This window comes from Vombatus ursinus, unplaced genomic scaffold (assembly GCF_900497805.2).
Source record: "Vombatus ursinus unplaced genomic scaffold, bare-nosed wombat genome assembly UNPS02014807.1, whole genome shotgun sequence".
In the NCBI taxonomy this organism is placed as follows: Eukaryota; Metazoa; Chordata; class Mammalia; order Diprotodontia; family Vombatidae; genus Vombatus; species Vombatus ursinus.
This window is the reverse complement of record NW_020954585.1, coordinates 33,895,115-33,921,062: the sequence shown is the minus strand read 5'-3', so window position 1 is coordinate 33,921,062 and position 25,948 is coordinate 33,895,115. Positions and strand designations below refer to the sequence as shown.

Genomic DNA, 25,948 nt, shown 5'->3' with positions numbered 1-25,948 from the left:
TGAGGTTATGAAGTTGGGAGACTGAAAGGATATCGGTCTTTTGAAAGAAATATGGAAGTCTAAAATAAATAAGGGTTTTTTGGAGAAAGATAACAAGTTCTGTTTTGGACATACTAGATATGAGATGTCTCTGTGACATCTATTTTGAAATATCCAAGAGGCATTGGTGATGCGTAACCAAATATTAGGGACTGGGAATGGATACACTGATCTGAGTCATCTAAAGAGAGATGATAATTAACCAGATAGGAGCTGATGAGGTTACTGAATGAGAGTGTAGATATAGAAGAGGGTATAGGATAGAAACTTGGGAAATGCTCATTGTTAAGAGGCATGATATGGATGATAAGTCAGTAAAGGCTGAGGAGGTGTGATCATACAGGTAAGAGGTTAGAGTAGTATGATGAGAGCCCAGAGAGGGGACAGAATCCAGGAAGGGAAGGTGGTCAACAGTATAAAATACAGGAGAATGGTCAAGAAGGATGAGGACTAAGAAAAAAAAAAGGTTTTATGATTAAGAGATTATTGGTAACTTTGGAGTAAATAGTTTCAATTGAGCAAGGAGGCTGGAAGTCAGAATGTAAAGTGTTGAAGAGTGAATGAGAGGGGAGGAAGTGGAGGCAACAAGTGTAGACAGCTATTTCAAGGAGTTTAGTTGAAAAGTGGAGAAGACAGCTTGAGGGTCCAGTGAAATATTTTTAAGGATGAGGGAGACACAGACATATCTGAAGGTAGTAAGGAAGGAACCAGTAGAAAAGGAGAAGCTGAAGATGTCAGAGGGGATGATTCAAGTTACAATCCACTAGAGAAGTAAAACCCACGACCTCATATATTTCTATACAAATGTGTATAGTGTAGGCAACAAGCAAAAAGAACCAGAGCTTCTAACACAAGGAGGCAAATTTGACTTCACAGGTATCACTGAGACTTTGTGGGATGAAACTAATGCCTGTAATATGGCTCTGGATGGGTATACTTTACTCAAAAGAAAACAGGACAGATAAAAGCAACGAGAGATGAAGTAGGAGCATTATCTATTCAGAAGGTATACTCATGTGAGGAAATGCAGGAACCTGAGGGGAAGAAGCATAGTAGAGAACACCGGGTGAAAAAGTAACAGAAGTCATTCTGATATGTGAATATACCGTAGTTCACCTTGACAGAAAGAGGAAACAGATGAGAAACTCAAGAAACAGATCATAAGCCCACAACAGAATGCTGCTAGAAGAGAGATGTTGCTTAGTGGTGGCCACAGTATAGATGCTAGGGGTATATGAAAGATATCATAGCTTCCCAGAGCTAGTGTAGAAAGGTATCATGAAATTATCTCTTCTCTCCTAGTTTCCCTCTTCTCTTAGTATCACTATCTTATCTTTTTTCTTTCTCTCCTCTTTTTCTCTATCAGTTTTTATTACCTCTGTCATTACTCCAAAATATATTCCTTTCCATGATGGCCTTTGGCATATTTCCCAAATGAAACCCAGAAGTAGTAGGAGACACTAAAATCTAGGGCATTTTACAGACATTTCTGTAATTTTAATGTAAACCTAGAGTATAATTAATTTAGACTAACTGCAATTATATTAACAAATAAAATCTGTAAGTATACATTCAAGTTTAATTTTATAAAAAAGACTGCTTGGCCCCAGTGCTGCCATAGCTTCTTGGGACTTTATTTGTAAATCTGTCACTGCATTGTAGATCACTATTTTTTGAGCATCTATTCTGTCCCTCACACACAATAAGGTAACTTGACTCTTATTTTGTACAAATGGAAATATATTTATAAAATGCTATTCATATTTCAAGCAGAAAAGATCAACTCAAATATTTTCTTGTATCTTAAGTTTATTTTACAGCCCAGTATTCAGTAATACACAAACTATTTTAGTGTATCTCCAACATTGGAAAAGCCCTGTTATTCTAAGTGGATGCTATTTTATTACTTGGCAATACTACTTGTCTTCACCATGAAGCAGTATAAAATGCCCTTTGTATAACTTATCTTAAAAATGCAGGAAGGCCTTGAGTTTATGCAATTAGACTATTATTAGCAGTAGTGGAGTTCATTAGTTAGAATTCTAAATTTGTTTCTACATACATTGCCACCCAGGAGCTTACTAAAACCAATCACCTTATAATGGAGTTGCTATTTAGTTTTCAAGTGAAATACCCAAGTACCGATGGCAAGTATATATGCCTTTACTTTTCACCAATCAAATATGAACTGGATATGTTGGGGGTGGGGTTGGGAGGCAAAGGGGAAGGGAAGAGTCAGTACAAATATGCTAATATTTTCAAGTTACTCTCAATTTCCCGTTTAACCAATTTCTCACATTTGTTTGTCACGATGTTTCTGTGATGACCTTTCTTGGTGCTGGCTCTTCAGTATACACTTTTAGCCAGTTGGGAAAATCCCAAGGTAACAAGATTAGTGTATTGAAAAACCCAAACTAAACAAAGTGTGCAAAGTTATTGTCAGTCTCAGTTTGTCTCAGTCTTCAGTATGTGACCCTCATTTAACTTAAGTGTTGCTAATGCAGACAAGAATTCAGTCATATTGCACAAGAATTTTTAAGGAGGCAACATTCATAAGAACCTTCTCTATAGGCCTCTTTTCTATGTACTTCTAGGCAGGCTGCTATATCCTATTTCTTAAAAATTTTGCCTTTGCTTGACCTAACCCCAAGTTCAGTTTCTATTTTTAAAAAGCACAATTTTAAAGGAAATATATACTTCCCTGAATGTAGCTGGGACTATGAATTTTAGCAATGACCATAGCTATTATGTTATGGAGTTTAGGTAATTTGGGAGATAATCGATTTCCTTGACTAAGACTTTGAAACTTGCTCCAGCTTCTTTAGCCACACAGGATTTCTACCTGGGCTGTAGATGAGGGTAAAATATCCCATGGAGAACTCCTTCAATAACTACATTTGGAAAATCATCTGAAAAACAAAAGAAAAAAAACATTTCTTATGTGCATCAATACAACATTTTTTGGAAAAAAACTAAACAAGGTAAGACTCACTATAATTTGAGGAATGGCATCCGTCTCCTGTTTATCCATGTTCAGGATGAGCTATTAGTAATGCTGTTTCAGCACTAAAGCCACTTTAGTTCAGCACTAGGCACCACATGAATGCGCCACCAGATTTGTAGCTTATTGATTTAAGGGATGTTCTAATACTTAATGCTGCTGGGCTCCAGCTCTTTATCTGAATCTTTTCTCACAAGGAAGATGGATTACACTGGCAATTCAATTTCTAACAAAATCTCAATATACTTGAAAGAATTCCAAGATTTCTACTGGGAATACTTCACTGCAGGTTTTCCATTGTGGTTTACAGCAGCATTTAGTCCAAGTCATTTTGAGGATGCTAGTGCTATCAAATAGGCTTCTTTAGAGCAATAAGATGCTATCCTGTCTTCCTAACTTAAAAGGGCAAATTTCCTAAAAAAAGTCAACCTGTCATACTTGAAAAATCAGCTACATTTCCAGAGCAGATGCAAAGGAAACTCACTGCTAGAGCCTTTTCCTACATGCTGCTTTCCAGAGCAGGTAGAATATGAATGGATTATATGAACAAGGAAACTAAGCTATTAACACTCAAGTGTTCATTTTAAACCCATTCATACACATGGTACTCCATAGGAGACTGTGATGTAGGTGATACAGGTATTATAACCCCCATTTCACAGAAGGAAACCGGGGCTTAGGAAGGTGATATGACCTGCCTATGGTCACAAAAGTTAGATGTGGATCTAGGTCTTTCTGACCTCTTATTCTTGTACTCTGTTGCTCTCAGAAAAGATACATCATTCACAGTAAAGAAATTAGGCCTCATGCTACCTGAAGAAGCATGATAATATCTGGAAATCAACTCCTGATGGGAAGCTTAAAATTATTTTTTTGCTTTCCACCTACATAGGATAACTGGATCAAATTACAATCCTGAACTGCAGATTTTTCAGTTCTGATCTGATCAATCTATTCAGTTTGCATGAAGGCATTAAGAAATATATTCTAACTTTAAGGGGCTTGACTTTAAGGGGCTTGGTGGTATTTGTCAGTCACTGAGTTCTGATTCACATCAGAATTCTTTCATGCAGGAAAGGTAGGACAACAAAATCAGACAAACTTTTAGCTCTATGCCTATCTTTTTGCACCGTGCGGTATAGAGGGGTGTGTGTGTGTGTGTGTGTGTGTGTGTGTGTGTGTGAGAGACACATATCCACACATATCTGAATCAGTAACAATCTGAGCTAATGGTTTATTAAATTATAAAGTTCACAGAAAATGTATATCATCAGAATATCTGTTTATAGACATACTGTAGTTATCAAGGTTTTATACAGTTTAATAATTTTTTATATAGACTTAATCTTCAAAATTGTTTTTTCCTTTAACAACTAGTGAAAATTGTTTTTAGGAGTGCTTTAATATTGAAGTGCTAAACTCTACAAATGAGTTCTAAAAACCCCTTTTCATAGATAAGTATTTCCAGCATCATCATTGCACTTAGCAAAAGAAGAGATTCTATACTAAAATAACAGATGTTTGACCTAAATTGGAGCTTCAAAGATTTTAAAATACCTAGAAAAAAAGCAAAGCATATACCAAAAAGATATGACTTGAATGCTTTTTAATCCAGAAAGAATATTCTCCTGACAAGACAATAATGTACAGTTGTTGGAATGTAGGTAGCACAGTATATTTGGATTTAGATAGTGGATTTGGAGTTAAATGGATCTGAGTACAAAACCTGCCTAAGGCAGTACTAGCTGTGTGACCCTGGGCAAGTCACCTAACCTGTCATCCTGTTTCTTCAACTGTAAAATGAGGATAATAATAGCACCTACCTCCCAGAATGCTGTGAAGATAAAATGAGACAATATTTGTAAAGTGCTTTGCAAATTTGAAAGCATCATGTAAATTCTAGTTACTGTTTTTGTTGTGTATCCCATTGGTATTTAAGGGTTAGTATGGTCAAGAACTAGTTCTTCATTCCTTTTCTTCTGGCAAGATTGTAAAAACAATTTTTGTTAAGTTACAGCTGAATATTAAATTATGACACAGAAAAGTTTTACTTTAAGTGCTGAAGATCTGAACGGCCCTTTTTTCCTGCTTATACTTCTGTAAGGTTAATGATGCTGGCTGGACATGCTGGAATATCCATCAGTAACAATATATTTTTAAGACCAAGAATTCAAATGATAGTATTGTTGAATAACACTACATGAATAAATCTGTGATAGTTAAATTTTCTGTTTTTGAGGCCCTCCATCATCTAGTCCAACATTACTCATTTCACCTCATTCTCCACTATTCCTCAACATCAACAAGGCAAGCACTTGCTAACAGGCTTATTAATACTCCATACTCATTCCTGCCTTTTTTGCCTTTGTTCCACCTTGTTCCCCTTTTGGGAATGTCTTTATGATGCCTCTCTGCCAATCTGAGGCCTACACTTTCTTCAAAGTCCAATACAAGTCTAACCTCACTCAAGAAACTGGACTACTCTAGTACACAGTTATCTTTTTATTCTCCACAGTGTTATAGGGCTTTTAGTCTGAACATTGTTAACATATGGACCTAAACATAGCTGGAATATAGATAAAGATACTGTTAAAAGTAAGGTAGCAACAATTCTTTCTAGTTGGCCACCTGCCAGATACAGATTATATCAAATAATACTAGCTAGGATTTATATTATACATATATGTATACACACATACATATAAAATACATGTACGTATATATACATATACATACATACATCTTAAAGTTTGCAAAAATGCTGTGCGTGTTACCTCATTTGATCCTCATAACAGCTCTGTGAAGTAGGTGCTATTATTACTCCCATTTTATAGATGAAGAAACAGAGGCTAAGAGAGGTTAACTGACTTGCTTGGGGTCATACAGCCAGTACCTGTATGGAGCTGCATCCAAACTCAGGTCTTCCTAACTCCAAGTGCAGTGCTCTATACACTGTGCTACCTAACTATGCAAAGGACATTTTTATAATACCCCAAACACTGGATTAGTACTCAGGAGACTTGAATTCTAGTTCTAGTTCTGTCATTTAACTGGCATGTGCAACTAGGGCCAAGCCAAGCAATGTCTCAGCACTTCTAATTCCTCATCTGTAAAATGACAATAATAATATATGTATTACTCACAGGGTTGTTGTGAAGATCAAACAAGATAATGAATATGAAAGAGCTTTGTAAACTATAACGTGCTGTATTATTATTAAAGCCTTTTAAGTGGACAGTTTGAGAATTGAAACAATTCCTGACACAGAGGAATGAATGAGGGCAATTATTTCTTCTGACCAATCCTCTTGAAATTGGTGGTGGTTTGCGATTAATCTAATGAATTTTATTTAAAAGGGAATTCTTCAAAAAATAACTGTAAAGGCTACCAATGACATAAAAATATTATCTAAATGGAAATCAGGATGCATTTGCATTTAGAGATTAATCTTTAGGAACAATGCATTTAAAAATAACTATACCTTTTTATTTCAAACCCGAAAATGAAATTAACCATAGTCAACCACAGGTAAAACAATAAAAAATAATATAATAATTTTTAGTTAATTGTTGTATTTCACAATATTGTTAGAGGGAAAAAAAATGAAAGACCTGCTCCAATTTGTATTCAAAATGTCTGTTATACAAAAAGCACTACTTTATTGGCAGATTATTAGGCTCTGGACCAATGTCGTTCTCTAAGTCCTGTATTAAAAACATGGTTTATGTGGTGCATGGTCAGATCAGTAAAGAGCTGTTAACACATGACAGGTCTGATTACCGTTGGCTGTAGGCAAGACATATGGATCCCTTAGGAACAGCAGCACTGGCTGGTGGGACAGTTTGCTGGAAAGGTCAAGAACAGGAACGTCAGTATCAAGGGAGAGTAAACAGAAAATACTACAAACTAGCTTTGAGGTGATCAAACTGCTATGCAATGATGTCAAGAAGGGTATTTATATATATATACATACATATATATTATATGTAACATAGACATATCTCCAACTACGTAACAAGTTTAATTTTAGACAGGTCAAACTAACATTGCCATGCCCATGCAGTTTGAAACAAACATACAATTTTTATTATAAAGAAGTATTAAAAAGTTTAAAGGCAAAGCAAAACACCACCAAACTGTCTCTTTTGCAGCATAATTAACTGGCAAACCAGTATTTTTGTCAGCTGCATGTAATGATGTAAGAATCTATACTCTTTCATATACAACTAATTATTTCAGTGTCTTTTATTACAGGGACCAATAGTATGCTAAAACCACCAAGTATCAAGATACTGAAGTAAGTTATTAACATTGAAAATATTTAAGTAAATAATAGTCCTTCTATGAATTTACACAATACATGATTAGCTCTCACCTAGACTCTTCAGATTCTGTTTCCTCAAAAGAGCTATAAAAATAAAAGCATGGAGAGAACAGATCATTGTCTATAAATTAAAGAATAACAGTAGGCATTTGCAAAGCACTGAAGTAAGAGATACTTTAAATAGAATAAAGAATTTATCAAAGAACTATATACTTTCAATACACAGCTGGACCCTAAACAATGGAGTTTTCTTGAATTTCATTTTTGCCTAACAGAATAACTTGGAAATACTCCAAATTTTGGCTCTGGATCAAGAACAGATGGTTTCAAAACATTCTCTCTGTAAAGTTTTGGAGATACAATGATCTATCTATCAACTCTTAATGAAAATATATTAACACACAGATTTTAACTTCCCAGTAAACTCTTGTACACAAATGTATTGGTGATGTACACTAAAACATACATGACTCTTGAAGAAAATTATCTAGGTACTGGTTCTGAGGTATATAAACAAAGGCACAAAGTTGTGAAAGCCTCTGAGTAAATATGTAATTTGTTTAGTGTTCCTTCTGTTGACTACTGGAAAGGTTCAGGGAGATCATTCTGATTTAACAAAATTCCTGTTATAATGAGCAGGGCAGTTATCCATTGAGTATGGATTAATCAAAGCAAACCTGTCTGCTCTGCTTTGATTTACAGAGACTTTGACAATTGGCTTTCTTTATAAATGATGGTTTAGGCCTGATGATGACTGACAGGTATAGCTGGGTCACCCTAGGGAGTACAGCTATACAGGCAGGAAGGTCACTTGTTGAAGAGTGGTTATATAAAGATAGTCAATGAGACTCATAGGACCATAGACTTAGAGTCCAAAGGAATCTGAAAAGTCATCAAATCAGACTCTCTCATTTTAGAGATGAGGAAACTGAGGACCAGACAGGTTAAGTGATTTGCCCAAGGTCACAAAGCTATGAAGTATGTGGGTTGTTTCAAATATGATCTCATTGGAACTACTCATGATATCAACCATCCAGTCATCTGGCATCTAAGATTTAGGATCTCAATCTCTCTCTCTTTAAACATTTTCATAGAGGAAAAGAGGTAGGTAAGGGGCCTTAATAACTAAGCTTAGGTAAATTTTGTTGTTCAGTTGTGTCCAAGACTCTTTGTGATCCCATGGACCACACTATCTATGGGGTTTTCTTGGCAAAGATAACTGGAGTGGTTTGCCATCTTCTCCAGTGGATTAAGGCAAACAGAGGTTAAGTGACTTGCCCAGGGACACACAGCTAGTCAGTATCTGAGGCTGGATTTGAACTCAGGTCTCCTTCTCCAGGCCTGGTGCTATCTACTGAGCCGTCTAGCTGATCTTTCAAGTAAAGACATTAGCTCAATTAACTAACATGTTAAAATTTCCTTATTTGTAGAAGAATGCATTATCTTGAAATGGCTCAGATTCTTCCTCAAATATAAGCATGACTTAATGGCTATCTCTCTTAAGAGGCCTTTGAGGAGTACCCTTAATTACATGTAGGGGGCAAAAGAACTATTTTTTCCTCTACATCCTGAACGGGTACTGGGCTACTATCTAACCCCAAATGAATACAGGTGAAAGAGTAAGTATGCTCATAAATTTCATATGAGTTAGTGCTGAGACATTAGAGGTCATTTAGTCTACCTCTCTCACTTTACAGCTGAGGAAACTCAGGGCTAGAGAGTTTAAGTTACTAACAGAGTTGATCCTTATTGTGATATCCACGAGTTTTTACTTCACTCATGAAAACTACACAAAGCCAGCTGTCCTCACTGTTACTACTATGCAGTAGGAGGACGGCCCACTTTAGGTAAAGATCAACATATTATCTAGATGCAACTGGAAATAAAACTGAATACTGTAAAAAACTAGGAGTAAAGGAAGATAGGATGATAACATAGGGGAAAAAGGAAGCCCTTTCCCCTTCTGTGTCTAAGCAGAGGCAAAAGGGAAACTCTAAAATGAACTTCTGGGAAAATCAAATTTAACTACACACATCTCTACATCACACTCTAAAATGAACCTAAATGTCTAATTTGGAAAATCCTATCATTTCAAATTATTTTCTTAATTATACTGTTTTGCCAAATCCCATGCCTGTAAATACACTTCAAAAACACATTTAATATGTTAAAGACAAATCTTACCCACAACTTTCTGTCTTTGGTAGAGAGGGTAAATGCCGTACATTTAGAAAATCAAGAAATAATTTCGGAAGCTCCTCATTTTCCAAAATGACAGCCTATGCAAGCAGAATATAGTTAGAATGAGAGACAGAAGTAAGAATTAGAAACCATAAGCCATTAAAAAAAAAGAGAGAGAGAAAGAAAAACACCATAGGCCATTTCAAATATCAGTCATAGGAAATCTTCTCTCTCTCTCTCTTTTTTTTTTTTTTTTTGCTTTTTTTTGATGAGACAATCAGGATTAAGTGACTTGCCCAGGGTCACACAGCTAGTAAGTGTTACGTGTCTGAGACTGGATTTGAACTCAGGTCCTTCTAACTCCAAGGCCAGAGCTCTATGCACTGTGTCACCTAGCTGTCCCTACAGGAAATATTCTTAAAAGACTATATAGTTCACAAAAGTTTCTATCTACTCACCATTTTCAGATTCACAAACGTTATTGCTTGCAAATTCAATTTAAACTGCTTCTCATACCTCAACCACCAGGAATCCCAGTGATTCATTTTACATAAATATCAGGAGATACTTCAGAAACCCCCTCAGACTTAAAAACTAGCAGTACATGGGGCAGCTAGGTGGCGCAGTGCATAGAGCTCTGGCCTTGGACTCAGAAGGGCCTGAGTTCAAATACAGCCTCAGACACATAATACTTACTAGATGTGTGACCCTGGGCAAGTCACTTAACCCCATTGCCTGGGCAAAACAAAACAAAAAAAAAACCTAGCAGTACTTTTAGACAAAGCTAAACTTAACACAGAAAAATGTATATGTATTTGATTAGGTAATTGGATTTCCATATCTGATGCCTCCACTTGAACAAACACTCCATACAATGATCATGGGATACTACTATAAATTTAGTCAACCCTGGAAATGTTTTTGTCAGACAAATCAGTCTGAATCTCTTAGTTATCAATTTGTTCAGTCATTAAGGCACACTGCCTTTGTCATTGTGCAGTTATATGTTTAATTTCTCCACACGATCTCTGATTGGAATTTATCAGATATCCTTTTGCCAAATAATTATTAAAGATCTACTATGTGCTAGGCATTATGTTAGGTGCACAATGACAAAGGCAAAATGATGCACGAAATGAAAATACCAAGAACAGTGCCTTGAATAAAATAAATAGTTAATGAATGTCTGAATGAATGAATGTTAGAATGTTTAAGTGTGATTGTTATCATATATTGTAGCACAGATATTTAGAGTAGGCACATATCTCTAAAATTATGGTGAAAGTCAATGGAAATATGTAATGCAATATGGAGTTTACTTAACTTTTAAAAGAACACAGAGAGAATACACAAATTGAACCAAACTCCACAGAATTTACAGTGTCACCAGAATTTACATCTTGAACAGCCAAACTTCTCAGACCATCCTTGAAAAAATATTACCATCTGCTGTATGCATTCAGTTCAAAGGGTTGTATTATTTGTGACAAGTTGCAGTGATTCGGGTTTATATTTTTTGATAGTCATTTAAGTACATCAGAAAACACCAACTTGAATAAGCTAACATAATGTGGTAGGATCACAAAATCATCCACTCAAGAAATCTGTATTCATTTAATTACCTTGCAGAATAATTTTATTTTTGAGGGTGGTTGGGAGCATAACATTCTTATCTCTACCCTCACCTTTTAAAATAAATTAAATCAATAACAAGTGTGGGACACTTTAAATGACCTGAACTACTTCATTTCCAGGATCTCAAGATGTGTCATCCATCACTGTGGTGTGTAAAAAGACATCTCTCACGTATTCAAAGGGCCACTCTGGTTTTATTAATGCAAGATTTAGGGAATGTTAACAAGGTGAATTATTTATTTTTCATGATGGATTGGCTTACAATGCACTGGTTACAGTCAGAACGTGATCATTAATGAGAGAAGACAGGCAAAAAAAAAATCTGTTTATATCTCTAACACCATCCTACATCATTGCAACATGCCTGGAATGAATTTTGCCTAGCTTCTACATACTTGATTTTCTCAATGAAAGGCAGCATGGTATAGTGAATAGGGTGCTGGACTGAGAGTCAGACAGACTTGGGCTGAAATCCCATCTCAGACACTACTTGTGAGACCTTGGGCAAATCCTCTCTATGGCTCAGTTTACTCATTTTTAAAATGAAGAGGTAGGTCTACACAGTCCCTTTCAGCTCTAAATCTAAATATGAGGAATACTGTATGGCTGCATTATTTTAGGTGAGGTATAATGACAACAGTTTCTGACAAAAGGACTTTAGGATATTCACTTTTTAGTGTACAATGAGCATGCTGCAATTTTTTCCATAAAAGAATTACAAAGAAAATGTCAAAGAAGGTAGAAGGAAGTCTATGCTGGTGATAAGTAATGTTCAATAGATAATTATTCAATCCAGTAGAGAGGGACAAGTTTCCTGGGTTCTTTCTGGAAAAGTTTGTTAGAAAAGCATTAAAAATAAATGTATATGGCAATACAGGTTACTTTAATTAGCTAAATTTAGCTAAGTTTTATGTTATTACCAACATAAAATATTTATCCCTCATTTCTACTTATAACAACATGATATAGCTTTGAGAAAAAAATAAATATTAATTCACTCAAGTTTCATCAAGATATGTATAAAAACGCCTAACTTACTGGAAACTGATCATTATCTGTGAAAGTCTGAAAAGACTGATACAAGACCAGCATTCTATCCCCTTGGCTTGTAGCCTACATGTGCTACTTGCAGAACTTGATGAAACTTAGTCTCTTAGACACCATTTTCCAGAAATTTTTTAGAGCTATCCCACTCCTCACTATAGGGTTATAGATGTGCTCCAGGAGTCAGATGCAATAACTATAGTTGTTCCAGGACTCATAGGAATATGAATTTCTCTTTGTTCAGTATTTAAGTTCCTAAAACTTAAGAGACTGGACCATTCTCACTCTGAGCCTGAATGAAGCCAATTGTGTACATGATAAGTGTAAGGAGGGATTGAGCCTAGGCATTATGAAAATGTGTGGACTACTCAGTTGTTATAGTTCCCATGTGGACTTTGTGCAGACACTCTGTAACTGATTCCAATCACCTAATCACATGGTGAAGAGGAACTTTTTTGACAACATGGCCAGAGTGGGGGGTGGGGAGGAGGGAGAAGAGAATGGGACATTTAAAAGGGTTTAGTTGTTCAAAGCCTAATCCTTCTCTCTATTTGACTACTTCTAGCACGGCAGAATTACAGTGTAAGAAGACGATATTGTAAGGGAAGAGGCCTTGGCCCTTTGCCTTTGTATTTCTCTTTTGTTTTAGGTAGAGTCTGGAGGTTATGACCTTGTAAGTTCTAAAAGGCAGGAGAATAGGCCATCAGGAAGTCCAGGAATGAAGCCTGTGATACAGCTTTTGGCTAGCAAGTCCAGCTTTGCAACTAAGGAGTAAGGAGTAAGGTTCAGGACCCAGGTCAGTAGTAGCTAAGATAAGGGTCCATGCAGCAACTGCAACAACTGATGAAGTTCACACCTTTGAATGTGAACTTGGTGATGTCAATCCTATGGAGAGACTATATTAAGTCTGAGCCAACTCCCTCTAGGACCAAAGTGTTATAGGAGAAAGTGTGCCCCAAAATGCTGTGCAGGAGAGAATGTACACACTCCTGTATTCTCAAGTCACTATGTGACCCAAGAGCATGTTGCTTAACATCTCAGTATCAAGCACATAACTCTCTGAGACAGTGATCTCCAAATTCTTTTGATCATATAAACATGTAAATAAAAATTTTTTAGTATGTACCCCCAATATGCATATATTTCCTTATTTGTAAATTATATATACACACGAACAGAGATTTAAACAGGATGAGATGATGAGGCATATGTTTGTGAGGAAAAGATGCTGATTATAATTCATCCATCCTGATACACCCAAAGTAAAAAGGGGATGAGAGGGTTGTCACTCACAAGTCCTTGTCATGAAGCACTCAACTCATCCTTTGAGAACTGTCTGATGCAGCCATTAGGTAATTTGGGGTAGAAGGAGTGAGCACTGCAGGGGATGATTTCAAAATGGTATATACACAGATACTGCTGTGGGTATCCAGTGGTGGTTAAGTTGCAGCTGGCCTGAAGGTTCGATACTTGGCTCAAAAGGAGAGAGGCTGATAGCTTGCATAACAGAGAGCAAGGATGAAATTGGGGAGCATTTGAACATAAGGGTAGGTGTGAATGCACTAAGACAAGCTCCCTCTCTGGCTATCACTGGGACGTTGAGATACAATCTATCTTGCCATCCTCTAAGTGGCTGTCAGGCACTGCTCGGGATCATGCCATGGCCCACATTTTGAAGTATACTACTCTATGCCTACAAGTTACCCAAATGCATCAGTGGATGAAGTTTCTAAAATGGACACTCCCCATACAAATGATATCAGATCTAGACCAAAAACGTATGAATGAAAAAGTTCCTACAGTCACAGATTTTAATTTCAGGGATGCTTTATCTTCATTTTTGATTAGCCATTTCTCATGCTTCAGCTTTAAGTCTCTTTGTTTCACCACCCTCAAGTAACTAACGATCAATAAAAAACAAACAAAAATACTTTAAAAAGCAAAGAATAACAAAAAACCTTAAATGCATTTGAAAAGATCCTATTGAAAATAATTCTTCTGCACAGTAAGTGATCTGCAAAACCAAGATGGTGGAGTAGAAGAAGCACTCAACTGACCTCTCCCAACATTCCCCTCCAAACAACTCTAAAATAATGATTTGAATCAAAATCTGGAGTGGCAAAGTCAACAAAAGGTCAGGGTGAGACATTTTTCAAGCCCAAGACAACTTAGGAGGTTGAAAGGAGAGATCTGTTACACAGGGGTGAAGGCTTGGCCCAAGTCCACATGATTGAAACACCAATGGTTTGACTAGGTGGTAGTGACAGAAGCAGTAGCAGCTTCAGAAGCTCTAAAGCTAGAGACAGTAAAAGGACCTGGCAATTGGTAAGAAAAATATAACAAGGAACCCCTGTGCTAAATTAGACATGGGACCAAACACTATTTAGCAATTCCATTACCTATATCTACTTCTGGTTCACAGTTGAAGGGAAGAGGGCAGTGCTTTCAATCAAGAAGGAGGAGGGCCCTAAGGAGCAGTATCACTTTCACTTACAAGGGATGGGGGCACTGAAGAGCAGTATCACTTCCTGTCCAAAAAGAGCAAAGGACTTGAGGAACAATATCATTTCCCATCCCAAGGGAGGTAGAGCCCTGAGGAACAGTATCACTTCTGGTCCCAAAGGAGCAAGAGCCCAGAGGAGTAGTATCAATTGCAATCTAAAGGGACCAGGGTCCCTTCCACGGTAAGTATCAGAGCAAAGACCAGGAGAGCAGTGACGATACCTCTCCCCAGATCACATCACTCTGGAAGCACTGAAAACTTCCAAACTCCCAGAACTAGCTCTAAAAACAGCACTATGAAAAGGTATAAAGCTTGGGGCAGTGACCCTTCTTCCCAATACACACCCTCCACCACCCCCTCCCCTCTTGCCAGGAACAGAGCCCAACTTTTAACAGAAAGTTCAAAATCAAGAAATAGGCTAGAAAAATGAAACAACAAAAAAGAACCTGAACATAAAAAAGCTACTATTGTGACAGAGAAGGTCAAGACACAAATTCAAAAGACAATAAAGTCAAAATAGCTATGAGCAAAGCCCCAAAGGAAAGTGAATTGTATACAAGCCCAACAAGAATTCCAGAAGAGCTAAAATTGATTTTCAAAATAAGAATGGTAGAGGAAAAATTAGGTAAAGAAATGAGAGCAAAGGAGCAAAATTATGAAAAGACAATAAACTCTTAAAAAGGCACAAAAAATACTGAAGAAAATAACATCTTAAAAAAAGAGAATTAGCCAAATGGAAAAAGAGGTACAAAACTTCGCTGATGAAAATAACTCCTGAAAAAGCAGAATTGGCCAAATGGAAAAAGAAGTACAAAAGCTCATGGAAGAAAGCAACTTCTTAAAAATTAGAATTGGGCAAGTAGAAATTAATGACTCCATGAGACATCAAGAAACAATACAACAAAATCAAAACAATGAAAAAAAATAGAAGAAACTATGAAATATTTCATTGGAAAAACAATAGATCTGGAAAAAAGATTGAGGAAAGCTAATTTGAGAATTATCCTCTGGAAGATTCTTAAGACATTGCCACCATAGGGTGATATACGATAGGGTTAATATCTATCAGGATATATTCTCTTCTCCTCCACTCCCCTGCTCCCTTTCTTCACATGGATTAGGCTAAATTTTCCCTAAATAATACTGGAACTTGATTGATGCCAGGGGTGGGGCAAGGTTTAAGCTGTATCTCCCTTGATAAAGTTTCTAAATGGAGATTCTGGCTGTCTTGATATGGCTTCCTGGTCACCTGCATGCAAGGTTCCACTTACAGGGGTTAAGTGCTCTTTGGACTTGTTGGATATGCAAGGCCATTTGAGTAAATCCTACTGAAGAGATGAGTTTCCACAAGGCATGGAAGTGGGGTCTATCAAAGCTAAGTTCTATTATATATCCTTTCTATGGTAGGGCTAGGTAGATTAAGCGTTTAGTGACCAGATGTTTCATTTTGTCCCACACTAAACCTCACAACCAACAGGGTCAGGTTCACCCCTAACATTCTTCTAACCAAACTGTATATTGACCTCTATTGTGTTCATTTCTTTGTTCAAATCATTTATCATTCACGGAATGGACTGCCTTGTCTCATCTCTATCAGATGAAGTTCCTTTCCTCTTCCAGGGCCCAATTCAGGTTTCACTTCCTCCAAAAAGCTTTCCAGATATTCCTTAAATTCCTCCTTCACATTTATCACATTCCCCTAGTATGAGTATTTTTTGTTTCTTTAGATGTTCTCTTCTTGCTCCCCACTTACCATTAGGATGTATACTTCTAGAGAGCAAAGATTTATTTTTATATACCCAGTGCCCAGGTCAATGCATATAGTAGGTGTTTAATAAACATCTATTAAATTATTGAACTTTGTCTGGAGCTTAATGTCCTCCATGTATGGTACCACACAGTATGCCGGCCCTCCAAAAAAGATGCTTGACTTCTGGTTTCGTTCTTTACTTTGTCAGTTCAAATATTATTGACTAATGTGCTATTAGATTTAATAGTAACAGTTCTCTATACTGCTGATTAAAATTTTTGGCTGAGAGGAGAGTTTCATTGGTTAGGGTTGTTCAAGATTGTTTGGTTTTTGTTTTTTTTAATACAAAGCACTGGAAAGCAGTTTACTATTATTTCCATATCTCCACATATTGCGCAACTAACTGTTAAGTATAAAAGACAGTACTGAAATCTAGGTGTTCCGACTTCTATAACACCATGATGCCTCTCTGGAGACAAGAAAGTAGAAGGATGTATAAATAGTGATCTATAAGTATATGAAAGGTTACTTTGAGGATGATGGAGACGTCATTTTCCATTTCTATGGTTAGAACCATAAAATAAAAACATATAATAGGTACATATTCATTATATCTATTTATCTATAAACAGACAATGGCAAAGAGTAGAAGTTCTATTACCAATGGAGTTAGGATTCCTGGTTTCAAATTCCTGCTCTCTTAACATACTTGCATAACCATAGTAAGCACCTTAAACTTCTGAGCCTCATTTTACTTAATGGCAAAATGGGGAAAATAATACTTGTACTAGCTATTTCATTGGACTGTTATGAGAAAAGTGCTTAATAAATCTTAAAGTAAATGTGGATTATTGTTGTTTGTAAAGTAAGCTGGGGCAATGAAATAACCATAAAAAGGTGGATTCATAGATATCCACAAAACTAATTTCTTGAGGGCAGAAACCATGTCTTATTTTCATACCTCTCTTAGAGCATGTGGAATTGTGCTTTGCACACATATTTGCTTAATAAGTGGTTATTTATTTTATTGTCGAATGAAGGCATCTTATAAAAGTATAACTATCCTGGATTTCAAACACCTATCAGCAGCTCTTGAGAAAAATGTTATGAAATAATCTTGTAGTAATGAGGGATAGAATGAATTCAAATATACTATGTAATTCAATATTTGGTAGTGTATTACAGGCTTAAAAAGAGATTATTGTTTTTTAATTTTGGGGGGGGGGGCCTAGGCAATAGGGTTAAGTGACTTGCCCAGGATCACATAGCCAGTAAGTGTCAATTGTCTGGTCTGAGACCGGATTTGAACTCAGGTCCTCTTGACTCCAGGGCCAGTGCTCTACCCACTGTGCCACCTAGCTGCCCCAAGATTATTAATAATAATCTTAATCCATTCAACTTTGGAAATTCCAACCTGGAGCTGAGCAGGCTTGATTGGTGAATGAGTGCAATCTATCTATCTATTCCAGTTTGGGTAAGATTCAGGTCAGAACAATGCTTCAGTTTTGAAACTGAAATGAAAAGAGACTACACTTACTTAACCATAACTTGGAAAGGATATTCAGCAAGGACAGAGCATAGTTCAGTTAGGCACTGTTTCCCTTCCTCCGTCTTGGCCATGCTAGAGTGCTGGTGTGGCCTGAGAAAAAACAACTCCTGTCTCCTCATGGATTAGCTTTTGTGCTTAGACCACCAGAAAGCTATGTTAATTGCCTGACCCATTTGATTTGAGCATGGTTTCAACACCGTTTAAGAAAAAATTTATCTAGTCTATATGGCAGATACTGCTTGTTCCATAGCGTTCCACATCCCATCAAGCTGTCCACCCGAACCATCTTGCCATTGGCCCTGTTGCTGCCTTACGTGGAATTGTAGTCTCTGACCTGGACCTCCAAAAATCATGACTCTAGTAAGTCCCTGGGACTCATTCCACTCAGCTTTGTAACTCCTGCCCTAGCAGTGATCTTGATTGGCAAATGAAGTGGAAATTCACTAGACTATCTAGCTAGCCCCAGACCAGACCAGATCAAACTTCAAATCCCATCCAGCCTGAGTCCTTTTGCCATCTGCCATATGCTTAACCTCCCTTTCCTTCCTCTCTACTTCCATTCCACATTTTCTCTTGCTCTGGGATCAGTGATCAAACCAATATTATCTTGCTGCTGGAAAAGTCAGGTCAATAGGCTGCTCTGGGGAACGATTTGCCATCCCTGTGCCTCTCTAGACGCAAACTCTCTTCCTTGGCAATCACTGCCCTCCATGTATTATTTCCCCCATTAGAATGCAAATTCCTTGAGGAAAGACTGTCTTATTTTTATATTTGTATTACCAACACTTAATGAATGCTTTAAGTTCAAAGTCCTTCAAAGCCTAGCCTTCCCCATCCTTTCAGTCCACTTATACTTTATGCACTGTCCACTTCCCTCCTCCTCCCAAACTACTCTTCAAACCAGTGACACTGGCCTCCTTGTTCCTTGAACAAGACATTCTACCTCCCAACATTGCATTTTTGCTGGCTTTCCCTCATGTTTAGAATGCTCTTCCTCCTCATCTTTGCCTCCCAGTTTCCTTTAAGTCTCAGCTTAAAATCCCACCTTCTACAGGAAGCCTTTCCCCTTAATTCTTGTTCTTTTCCTCTATTATTTCCATTTATCCTGTAAATGGCTTGGTTATACATAGTGGTTTGCTCATTGTTTTAGACATTAGATAGTAAACTCCTTGAGGGCAAGGACTGTCTTTTGTCTTTATGTATCACCAGTGCACAGCACAATACCTAGCACATAGTATTCACTTAATAAATACTGAGTGAGAGATTTTTTTTTAATTTTCAATCACTTATTTATTCAGTTATTCAAGAAACACAATGAAGACTGGACTTGATTTAAAAAGGTTTAGAGGTACATTTAAACTTTCCAACGTAGCTAATGGCTATCAAATATTAAAACTAAGTTAGTTTCTTAGGGGATAGAACACTGGGCTTGAAATCAGGAGGACTCATCTCCATGAGTTTAAATCTAGCTTCAAATACTTACTAGCTGGATGACCCTGCACAAGTCACTTAACCCCATCTGCCTCAGTTCCTCATCTGTAAAATGAACTGGAGAAGGAAATGGTAAACCACTCCAGTATCTTTGCCAAGAAAACCCTCAAAAAGAGGTCATGAAGAGTCAGACACAACTGAAACAACTGAACGACCACAACAACAACAAGGTTTAAGAACTAGAAACAAAAATGTTAATTATTCTTCTCAAATTATACCATTTTCATAAGAATATTAGTTCTCATTGCCTGAAGTGGCACAAAAAAGGAGTTAGCAAAATTTGGCTATTTCTTAAGAGTACCAAACTCACATACTAGAAAAGAGAATTTATAAATAATTTCTTTGTTCAATAAATGGTTGAGTGGAAAAATAAAAGCCTTGCAAATAGACCATGTTCCTTGAGAGCCCAATATTTACTCCACTAGAAATGTCTTTTTTCTTGAAAAGGTGAAATTATTATCACGTAACACAAATCATAAAATCCCAATTTTTCTACCTTATCAGCTTTATAAAATCATGTTCCCGGAGGATACCATTGATTAGTTGCATATGTTCTTTTAGTGACTTCCCAAGTACTTAATTGTCAGTTATCTTTTCTTCTTCACTAAGTAAAATATAGTCACAAAATTACAGAGGGACTTGTTCTGTCTTAACCTTAGCTAGATGCCATCATGCAGTGGAAAACACTGATAAAATATCACAAGATAATGCTGTCCGACAAGGGAGACATATAAACACTGTAATGATTTCCCACGAGTTTCCATTTTAGAAAATTGTCACTAAAGCCAGCATAAATGGTGACACATCTTCACAGAGGACACTCTGAAATCGAACACTGGCATTCTAGTTAGGTCCAAACCTACTCAGCAGCCAATTATAACAGTATCTGAACATCTTGTTGAAAACTTGAACAAGAACACTTTGCTAACCTTCTAAGATCACTGCACAAGGCTGTATTGTTTTCACTGATTGGATTCCTTTATTCTTTCTTCAAACATTTAAAAAATACATTTCTCCCCATTGTCTACCATAGTTTCTTAAAAAAAAAAAACAGGGTGCACAAAAAGCTATGCAGTGAATTAAGTAGTAGAGTTTCTAAGAGTCCTTAAAGCCCTTTCTCTTTCTATCTGGTTTGGTTTGAAAAGCCCAATATTAAGGTGAAAGAGTTCATGACAGTTTTTTTTCTCTTCACTGAGAGATCCTTCATACTAGGCTTCATTCAGAGGTGCGGCTAAAAACAGGGAAGGAAGAAAATCAATACCTCTTTGCTACTGTAAGTAGGCAGCAGTGTCACTCTCCTTGGGGGCTGAGAACCATAAGCTTTTAGGGTGCTTTAGAGTCTATAATCTTTTATTTATCCACTTTCTACCTGGAATGATCCAAAGAAGAGTTAAAATCTAGCACAATAGACTAGTCTCAAAAATGACCATGTATGCCTGTGTGAAAAAATGGAAGTGTATGTATGTCATTTATAATCATTTCTATTTCTTCTTTAGGCAAGTTACTAAAGATAGCTCCCTCTACACACCTCTAATTTGCTTATAATAGGAACAGTTTTATATTTAGGTCATGTATCCATTTGAAGTTTATTGTGGTATATGAAATAAGTTGTTGTTCCACACCTAGTTTCCAGGTACACTTTTCTCCAGTTTTCCCAGCAGTTTTTATCAAAAAAGAAGTCTTTAGCACAGTAGGTGGTATCTTTGGATTTTTCAAGTACGATTCTACTGTTAAATTATTTCTGAATTTTGTTTACCTAACCTGCTCTTTTAATCAGATTTTCTATTTTTTAACAGTAACAAAGAGTGGTGATAACAGCTTTTACAATTTGTCATCATTTTTCTTTATATTTTCACCTGTTATTCTTCCAGATAAATTGTCCTACAAAATGACCTTTTGTTAATCTGTGATAAGACATGAAATTTGTAAAATATTTTAAGTAATATCATCATTTTTGTTACGTTGGCCCAGCCTAACTATGAGCAGGTATATGACCTAATTATTTAAATTTTCTTTTCTTTCTTTGGAGAGTAATTTGCAGTAATATTCACATAAGATTTGGATGTATTTTAGTAGGTGAACTCCCTGATATTTCAATATGGTCTGTATTTTTAAAAATTTCTTGATTATTATGAATTTAACAAAGAATTCAACATAGTAACTCCAAAGCTACCTGTTTGCCTTAGCTTCTTTCTGAACTTCATTCTGACCTCTTGAGCATTTGGAAAAAATGTTTCATTGACATTATTTTCTATTTTTAGTGACATCACTATCACTACTTCTTTTTCCATAATGTCATCTGAAAAAAAAGTCATAACTTAGTTTTATCTTTTCCTATGCTTATTGTTTTCATTTTTTTTTTCTTATTTTATTGCTACAGCTAGCATTTCTAGAACTACATGTAAAAATAACAGTGACAATGGACATTCTTGCTTTACCTCGGCTCTTACTGGAAAGACCTCTACATCTCTCCATTAGAGACAATGGTAATCTTGGCTCATAAAAGACATTGCTTACTATATTAAGGGAAAAGTATGCTTAATCTCATTCTTAATGGAGCTTTTAACATAAATGAATGCTGTGTTTTGATAAGGTATTTTGCCTCTATTGACGTGGATTTTAGCATTTTTGTTATTAATGTTTTATTATGTTTACATTTTCTTAATACTGAATCAACTCTGCAGTCCTGGTAAAAATCCAATCTAACTATAGTGAATAATCTTTTGAATATGCTGCTGTAGACTTTTTCATAGTCCTTTGTGAAATATTTGCAAATATATTTTCATTAAAGATAGATTTCCCTGATGTAAATATTGGGATCATATGTGTTTCATAGAAAGAAATGGAGTTAATACTTTTTTGAATATCTGAAAGAATTAATTTATAAATCCATCTTGTACTGGGGATTTTTAGTTTTGGGAATTGATTTATGGCTCATTCCATTTTTTAAAAGATTGTTTAAATTGTCTATTTTTTTGGTCTATTTATCAAGGTGTTTTGCATTTAGCTATTTTGTTAGCATATAATGGGGAGAATATTTATTTGCTCTTTATAGTGAATTTCCCCCCTTTTTTTCTTTGACTTTGGTAGTTTGGCTTTTGTCTTTAAAAAAAAAATCAAATTAACTGATGGTTTGTCTATTTTACTAGGCTTTTAAAAAACACAACTCCTACTTTTAGTCATTTTTTCCAATTTTCTTCATTTTATTAATATTTAATTTTTTTTCTAAAAATTGAATGCCCAATTCCCTCATATCTTGTTCCTCTTTTATGGTAATGAATGGGTTTAGAAATATACATTTTCTCCCTAAAGACTAGTTTGGCTGTATCTCGCAAATTTGCAGAGCTAGTCTTAATTTTCTTTGATGCAATTATTTGTTGTTTCTATGATTTCTTCTTTGACACACTTTTAAAAATTATATTACTGAGTCTCTATTTAAATATAAATGCTTTCTTTAAATGCTTTTCTTCATTTGGTCGTGAAGTTTTTATGCTCTAGTACTTCGTTAATTTTTGTAAAGGTGAGATATGGTTATACTCCTTTCTATTCTTATTCATTAATTACTAGAGGTCTATCACATCTAACTTTTCCAAGAGTTCTATCCAGTTACTTTAGTTCTTGTTTATGTTTTTGTTAGATTTTTCTCAGTCTGAAAGGAGCACACTAATGTCCACTAATAAGGATTGTTTTGATGCTTACTTTTCTATGTAGTTCAATTAACTTTTTTTTTTAGTAATGTGGTAGGAGCAATATCCTAATTGCTGCTCCCACACAACTTGGGTTAGTTTTTTCATAAAAGGTACAGAGACCATCCTTAAGACCTGGTTGGCAATGGACTAAAAGCTCAGGTTGCTGACATCATTTCCTGGTTGTTTGAATACAAAGTAGCCATGAGGAGCTCTCTGATGCTTGGCAGACCATAATGGGTCTCAGGTAAGAAAAGTTCACTTAGCTAAATCAACTCAAGGTGTCCTCAGTGCCTAGCCTTGTTGAATATACCGTCCTACTTCTGGCTAAGTAAATCACCTTTTGTTAAGTGCTGAATGACCTACAATGTCTCATTTTGTTTCTATATTGAGCCCAAACTCCCAAGGGACTGGCATGAGGAAGGCTTAGTCCAGACCAAGTACTCAGATGTTATGTAGTTCAGTTACATGCATGTTATCTGTACATATTGCATATGTGTGTATATATAATCATCTATTTATGCATAATGTAATCTCCATTCATTTTTTAAAATTTTTTCTCAATTACTTGTAAACAAAATTTTTTAGCATTAGTTTTTTTTTAATTTTTGAGAGCCAAATTCTTTCCTTACCTCCAGTCCCTCCCTCTACCCCTTTAGAAAGGCAAACAATTTTAAATAGATTATATAGATTTTGTATGACTACACATATTCATACACATTTTCATATTAGCCATGTTTCAAAAGAAAACACAGACAAAAAAAAAAACAGTTAAGAAAGTATGTTTCAATCTGCATTTAGACTCCATTGGTCCTTTCTCTGGAGGTGAATAGCATTTTTTCATTTTAAGTCCTTCAGAATTGTTTTGGGTCATTGTATTGCTGAGAATAGCTAAGTCATTCACAGTTGATAGTGATCAATATTGCTGTTACTGAGTACAATGTTTTCCTGGTTTTGCTCATTTCACTTTGTACCAGTTCATGTAAGTCTTCCCAGGTTTTTCTGAAAAAATTTTCTGAAAAAATCTTGCTTGTCATTTCTTATAGCACAATAGTATTTCATTAAAATCACACATCAAAACTTGTTCAGCCCAATTGATGGGCATCTCCTCAATTTCCAATTCTTTCCCACCAATAAAGAGCTGCTATAAATATTTTTGTACATATAGATCCTTTTCCTTTTTCTTCTATCTCTTTGAGATACAGACCTAGTAGTGGTATTGCTGGATCAAAGGGTATGCACAGTTGTATAGCCCTTTGAGCATAGTTCCAAATTGCTCTCCAGAATGGCTGGATCAGTTCACAACTCCACCAACAAAGGCCCTATTTTTTTAGGGTGACCTTATTTTTCCACATCCTCTCCAACATTTGTCATTTTTCTTTTCTGTCATATTAGCCATTCTGATATGTGAGGTGGTATCTCAGAATTATTTTAATTTGCACTTCTCTAATCACTACTGACTTAAGAACATTTTTTCATGTTACAGTTGGTAACTTTGATTTCTTTTTCTGATTCTTATTTCTTTCAACCGTGTATACTCTTGCTATTGCCTTATTTGAGATTAGGATTGTTACCCTAGATATATTAAATTCTATCCAGCCTGTCATTCGAATTTTGTGTTTCATAATTTAAGTTCCAGGTGTATTTCTCACAAACTTATTAAGTTTCCAATTTCTTGCATATTTCACTCTTTTTTTTTTACCAAAATGTTTATAAGTAACCAAATTCATAATTAAAAAAAAAAGAATCCATCACCATACTTGTTTTCTGCCTAATATGCAACCACCCCAGCTGGATACTCTGTACTTCTGTGAGTCTAATCATTTGCTATATTGTCTCTTTTGGCATCATTAGCTATTTTGAAAGGGAAAAAAGACGGTGTACTACCAAGGTAAATAATTCAAAAGATCTATGAAAATAAAATGTATTAGCAGAGAGGCTCACAGTAATAGAGAGATTTGCCAAAAGGAATGTGAAGTCATTGAAAAGGTGTAACAAAAAAGCATGGCAAAATACAGTTAACTGAGCATCCCTTGGGAACTTGCTAATCCAATTTAACACCAATGTTTCCTCTCTCCTTATTTCTAATGCAGGTATAGAGCAGCTGGGGAAGGCTACATAAATTAGTCATTCAGTGTTAAGTACTCATTGTGCTACGTCATTGGTTCCATTCTTGGGCTGAGGCTAAGGTCTTTTACAGTATTTCTGGACTCTCGCTTCTTACTTCTTTACCCCAAAGCCTCTGTGTGTGTGTGTGTGTGTGTGTGTGTGTGTGTGTGTGTATGTGTGTGTGTGTGCGCGTGCGTGTGCGTACGCACACATGTGTTTCCCTCCCTTTTTTCCTAGTCCTAATGAACAATGTATAAAACAAAACTTAAAAGCAGTGTTGACATAATTGTGAAACATTTTATTATTAAATATTTTCTCTTCTGTCTTCCATGAGTTCTCAAAAGTAACAGTATCTCAACAACATGAGACTAATCTCTTTCATAAAATATAAACTGGAATATGTGATCTGAACATACCCATTCTTTTTTTTTCTTTAAAGAGAAACACTGCATATGTTGCAACACTTAATATATTTCACATTAAACTTACTGAAATTTGTTTTATTGAAATTTATTTTCTTTACTTCACAGAATTTCTGCCTCCCTTTCCTTGAGGTTTTCAATTCACTTTAATTGTTCTTAATACATAAAAACTAACTGAAGATACTGATTTAATTTCTTCCACTAATGTACTCCC

General features: G+C 35.9%; 1 protein-coding gene across 3 annotated transcripts in view; it reads right to left on the bottom strand.

Annotated features, from left to right (window-relative positions):
* Positions 1-1,830: 1,830 nt before the first annotated feature.
* Positions 1,831-25,948, bottom strand: part of SNX24 (sorting nexin 24) — a 237,203-nt gene continuing 213,085 nt past the window's right edge. For all 3 annotated transcript variants that reach the window (XM_027874283.1, XM_027874285.1, XM_027874284.1), the window contains 4 exons: positions 9,549-9,643; positions 7,416-7,448; positions 6,821-6,885; positions 1,831-2,948 (listed from right to left, as the gene is read on the bottom strand). In XM_027874283.1, the coding sequence (XP_027730084.1) occupies positions 2,878-2,948; positions 6,821-6,885; positions 7,416-7,448; positions 9,549-9,643 (264 nt within the window). In that variant the 3' untranslated portion in view covers positions 1,831-2,877. The remainder of the gene's footprint in view (positions 2,949-6,820; positions 6,886-7,415; positions 7,449-9,548; positions 9,644-25,948) is intronic.